The sequence below is a fragment of the Fomitiporia mediterranea genome (genome assembly GCF_000271605.1).
Source record: "Fomitiporia mediterranea MF3/22 unplaced genomic scaffold FOMMEscaffold_48, whole genome shotgun sequence".
In the NCBI taxonomy this organism is placed as follows: domain Eukaryota; kingdom Fungi; phylum Basidiomycota; class Agaricomycetes; order Hymenochaetales; family Hymenochaetaceae; genus Fomitiporia; species Fomitiporia mediterranea.
The window spans coordinates 78-5235 of record NW_006760433.1 but is presented as its reverse complement, the minus strand read 5'-3'; the positions used below and the strand labels follow the sequence as shown (position 1 = coordinate 5235).

General features: G+C 46.1%; 3 protein-coding genes across 3 annotated transcripts; all 3 read left to right on the top strand.

The window, feature by feature from the left end:
- Nucleotides 1–208: 208 nt before the first annotated feature.
- FOMMEDRAFT_137587 (uncharacterized protein) lies at nucleotides 209–1051 on the top strand (the record flags this gene model as incomplete). Its single annotated transcript, XM_007272094.1, has 2 exons — nucleotides 209–947; nucleotides 999–1051. The coding sequence occupies 2 exons, from the start codon at nucleotides 209–211 to the stop codon at nucleotides 1049–1051; spliced, it is 792 nt and encodes a 263-aa protein (XP_007272156.1).
- A 382-nt stretch (nucleotides 1052–1433) lies between these two features.
- FOMMEDRAFT_115296 (DUF1014-domain-containing protein) lies at nucleotides 1434–2806 on the top strand. The gene is made up of 8 exons (XM_007272093.1): nucleotides 1434–1563; nucleotides 1658–2086; nucleotides 2146–2157; nucleotides 2214–2264; nucleotides 2318–2347; nucleotides 2404–2444; nucleotides 2512–2665; nucleotides 2729–2806. The coding sequence occupies exons 1-7, from the start codon at nucleotides 1468–1470 to the stop codon at nucleotides 2636–2638; spliced, it is 786 nt and encodes a 261-aa protein (XP_007272155.1). The 5' UTR covers nucleotides 1434–1467; the 3' UTR covers nucleotides 2639–2665; nucleotides 2729–2806.
- Nucleotides 2807–2960: 154 nt separating this feature from the next.
- FOMMEDRAFT_130419 (uncharacterized protein) lies at nucleotides 2961–4175 on the top strand. The gene is made up of 5 exons (XM_007272092.1): nucleotides 2961–3056; nucleotides 3124–3237; nucleotides 3324–3510; nucleotides 3586–3755; nucleotides 3840–4175. Exons 1-5 carry the CDS (start codon nucleotides 3026–3028, stop codon nucleotides 3950–3952), a joined length of 615 nt encoding a protein of 204 aa, XP_007272154.1. The 5' UTR covers nucleotides 2961–3025; the 3' UTR covers nucleotides 3953–4175.
- Nucleotides 4176–5158: the final 983 nt, after the last annotated feature.

Here is a 5158-nt window from a genome sequence, read left to right as displayed (position 1 = left end):
CGAAATCTCAATCTCAAAGGCCCGAGAAGCTCTCATCGCATCTCACAACGACCTCGAAGCAGCATTAGAATGGATTCAAAAAGACCTCGCAGTTTCAGGCGCTAAAAAGGCAGAGAAAGTCGGGGGACGAGAAACGAAGGAAGGTCTTATAGCTGTTTCGTTACTTTCACCTGGCTATGGACAAGGAACGGGCGGAGTGAGAGCTAGTATGGTTGAGATTAATTGCGAGACGGATTTCGTTGGGAGGAACGAGTTGTTTGGGAAGTTGGTGTCGGATATTGCACATACGACTGCGTTTCATGCAGAGGCTCCTGAGGACTTTCAGGAAAACCCGAAGTTGCTTCGACCGTTCCCTTTAGAATCTCTCCTCGATGCACCGTTAATGCAGAAGAACTCACCTTCTGAGTTGTCTTCGACGGCTACTGTTAGCTCCGCCATCCGTGACACAATCGCCAAAGTCGGCGAAAACATCTCCCTTCGACGCGCGATTAGCGTCGTTCTCCCCCCAGCTCCCGAGTCCGTACAAGCAGGTATCCGGGTCGCTTCATACGTCCATGGGACCACAACAGACCCAACACGAGGCCGTATGGGCACTCTCGCACTCACTTACCTCAAAACTCCCAACCTCAAGGAAGTCTTCGCGAAAGAAGGCTTCCTCTCTGACCTCGAGAAACTCGAACGCGCTCTCGCGCGTCAGATCGTCGGGTACGACACTCGGTCTATTCGACTAGTCAACGGTAGCCCTGAAACCGTATTATATGAACAACCGTTCGCTTTGTTTCCTGGAGAGTTTGCTGGACAACCTGTGAAGAACGTCTTACAGTTGTGGGCGGAGCAGAAGGGGTTGTTTGATAAGAATGCGGTGGAGGAGTATCAGGGGATTGCTGTTAGTGAGTTCGCGAGGTGGACGGTTGGTGAGGATATGTCGGAAGACTCGGTGGTTTCTGGTGAGTTGTTTGATACTGATATTAACGCGAAGTAAAGTAACGCCATTTTAGCATTAGCAGATGAGATGGCCAGCATTGAGCCGGAGTCGCAGCCAAAAAGCTAATTATCGACTTTTCTTGTTTAGATCAACATTCCATTTACATCACGTACATATATACATCAGTAATCACCACTCATCTAACATACTTCCTCCCCTTGGAAATTCACAGGAAATAATACTGTTTCACGCAATATTTCTTTTTTTCAAGGTTATTGCGACAAGCAATGCAAAATTCTGCTGTCCGTATTAACCTTCCGCTCCAGCACAGCACTCTTCAATACTGCCATTCCAATCGTCAGATAATTTCTCAAATTATTTTGAGTGCAGGGCGTTTAAATCCCAATTTTTATTTCTATCACATCAGAGATCACATGATCGTCATGTAATGATCAGTCAGGTTAAGGCTCAAGAACTTGAAGAAGGCTGCTCCTTCATCTAAACCACCATCTCTTCCATCTTCTACATCCTACCCAATCGATATGGCTCCAAAAGGAGGCAACGCAAAGAAAGAGTCAGGACGCGCTAAAAAGGCAGAGAACGAAGCTAAGAAGAAACAAGCAGCCGAAGAAGAAAAGGTATCCCTACTTTCCGTCATCCCAAATATCTCGGACATATATTGTTCATCTATGCGCATCAAAATGGCTCATTACTGTCTGTATTATTTTATAGGAAAGGAAGGAATCAGCGAAATGGGAGACAGGAGCGAAGGGAAAGGCTGCCAAGGAGGAGAAAGAGGCGAAACGCAAGGAGGCTCTGGCCGCAAAAGCAGAGCGGGAAAAGCTTCTAGCAGAAGAGGAAGCCTCGGCGTCAGCGAAACCGAAACCAACACCGAAAGCAGGGGCAAAGAAGAAAGCCGCTGCTGCAGGTGCTTCTGCGAAACCTGCAGGACCTGGTGCGCTCGCAGCAGGTGGTGGTCTGGCAGCTGTCCCCTTGAGTCCGAAAGAGAGTGTTGATGATGGCAAGGGAGGGCAGGAAGAGGCTGAGTCGTTTGCGGCGACGGGGATTGATGATGCGATTGCGATGATGGAGGTTGTGACTGCGAAGAAGGATAAAGCGAGTATGGGTCAGCAGGCTGCGGGACTTGAGAAACATCCTGAGGTGAGTGGTTGTTTTGTGGCGTATATATGCGTGAAGTAGGTGCTGATGAATACTTGTAGCGTCGGTTCAAGGTATGCATTCGGTGCTTCTCGAGAATGCTTGAAGATTCTCAACTTTTACTATCCAGGCCGCCTTCGAAGCTTACCAGGAACGCGAGCTTCCTACCCTTAGGCAAGATGTGGGTATTGTCGTTTTACAAGAACATGGATGGCTCATAAACGTCTATTTCAGCATCCTGGTCTACGGCTGAATCAGTACAGGGTCAGTCTACCAAGTGCCTCTTATTAAATTCCTTTGCTTAAGATATAATCATACAGGAACTTCTATACAAGCAATTCCAAAAGTCTCCAGACAATCCGTGAGCCCGACTTCCCTAATCTAATCCTCCCCGTTCATCAGACTGTCCTTTTAATAATTGTACATAGGTTCAACCAGACGATTGTTGCATATGATGCATCGAAGGACGAGCGGCTTGAAGCGTTGGACAGACGGAATAAGGAGATTGAGGAAAGGCTGAAAGACCGAACGAAGGATTTGAGTTTGGATGACTAGGTTTATGCTGATGTAGTCTTGACCGATGTAAGTCTGCCCACCCATGTTCGCATTTTGCACCGCAAGACAGACTTTTTTTTAAATTTACAGAAACAGATAACTATTGTATTTCTTGTATAACCACCTTCGTCTGGGCTGTGTACCTCGCGTACGACAAATTAACAATGCAAAAACACATCATATGTATTTCATCAAATCCATCGATTATGACACTGACATCTGGCTGCTTACGGGACTCGACCGGAATGGAAAGTCAAATCCTCGGATCAAAGCATAATCTATATCGATGCTTTCCCCGTTCCCTACCCGAACTGCTCATCTGACTTCTTTACACTAACCAACAGCTCTTCTTCCTACTCCATTGTCAAGCCCGTCGAGTTCGTCCGGATGGCGGAAATGCTGAAATGGAAACCTGGATGTGAGTGTATTCTCGTTTATGGGCAAATAAATGCGTCTGTCTGATGTGTTGCTGGATGGGCATGTAGTCGGGCCTGTGTTGAAACCGAAGGATTTGTACCTCCTCGAAGCGGATCTCGAAATCCATCCTATCCTTGCACAAAAGTACGATCCGTTTCGGCTGGAGTGTAACCTTATGACCGGTTAGTGAGCACACAACACCATTCATCTCATCTCGTATCACAGTCGACTCTCTGTGTCTTTGTTTAACGATGAAGATCTCCTACAGGTCGTTGTGTAGGTATCAAAGGAGGAGACCGCGATTTAGCTTTTACGATGAAAGATGAGAGTGCGACGTTACCGCGGGTGACGGAATTGATGATCATCTTGCGGGCGAAAACGGCTCCGTGGTGTACGATTGTGAGGAATGAGAAGGGTGTGACGTTGGCGGATGTTTGCGGGACTTTGTGGAAGGAGTGCGTCTTCTCCTTATTCTTGTATCTCGTTTGCGTTGCTCATGTGATCTTTTGCTGCACGTTTATGTGGTGTAGGTATACGGAGAATCCGTTGACGGAAGCAGAGTTCAACCTACTCAACCCACGCGATAAGGATAAAGTACAAAGACTTGCGTTGAGGCGCGAGTCAGATGGGTTCGCGAGTGGATTATCGGGGATGTGGGGTGTGGGGAATGCAGTGGGGTACGCGAGATGTCGGCGGATCGGTGAGCTTCTCCCTTTTTATTATGTGTTGGAGTGATTTTCACTAAGATTTTATGCTGTACTTATTTTGGTTGGGGTGGATGAAGACTGCCTATTTGGAAAAGTGTACTTCGATGGACTTGAGAGAGATGATGATCTAGCGAAGGAGAAATTGCGGTTCGTCGCGCCGAATGTGTTTGTGTTGAGGGTGAGCGAGTGAGCGGCGCTCGTTTCTCAAGTCGATATTTGAATCGTCGCGTGCAATTTAACTGTTCTATTCTTGTTGCCGTCAATATCATGCTGTGCTGCGATATGCTGTGTCGATGTTCTTGATCGGCCTGAAATATGAACATAGTTCATGAATGTATTGATATTCTTCATTGGCCGCACCGCATCTCGGTGCTGGGCGTCTAAGAGGCATCTTTTGTATAGCACATATAGTTTAACACGTGTTGTTGTGATCAGCTTCCATAATATTTATGGCTTTATTAAGGTCTGTGATCCGTTTATACTGTTTAAATCAAGTTTGACAGGAACTTGTAGGTTGATTAGAGACAAGGATGACTGCCAGGGAGAAGTTCGATAGCGGGCAGTGCCACAGTGATGTTCCATGGCTTTGTACATCCCTGCATCTGATTCTGACCATACCGTGCAAACCGAGTTAGAAGGGCCTTTCTAAGGTCGGCTTGATGAGCGCCCCCAGGCCTGTGCTCGTTCAATACCGAAGATGTTCCAGGAACAGAACGGAACTGCATAAGATGCATTATCTTATACTGTAAACGTGCATATAGTCAGCACGTGCTGTTGTCATCAACTTCTGTACTGTGGCTGGCTTAATAAACGCCCTCTGCACTTGTTTCAGAACGAGGTTTGCAATTTGAAGATGTTCTGGGAATAGGGCTTTAGCTATAATAAGTGTAGTTTCTTATCTGATTTGTAGATATGTATATACTCAATATGTGTTATGGCTATTACCTTGTATAGTATGGTTAGTACAGTATGTGTACCCTCTTTCAAGGCTCTCCCTCAAGCTTGTCTTCTTCTAACTGTCATCTACTACTCTGACTGACTGACTGACTGACTGACTGACTGACTGACTGACTGACTGACTGACTAACCTAGCCTCTGTTTTCTATGATTTCTCCTGGATCCTAGTATAACAAACTGACTATTATTTATCTAATAAACAACTAATTAACTCACCTCTTCTCCTAAACACTGTTTCCTATAACTCTTTATAGACTGATTACTATCAAGATGATTACTGCCTGTTACAGTTCTCCACTCTTGTACCTTCAGTTCCAAGGGTTCTGCACCCTTCTGTACTAGAACTTGGGACTTCCATCCCTTGGGGGTGCTGTCTATGAACTATATGTGTGCTGACTCTTGCCACTACCCTTCCTTACTTCATCATTCCATTCCTTTG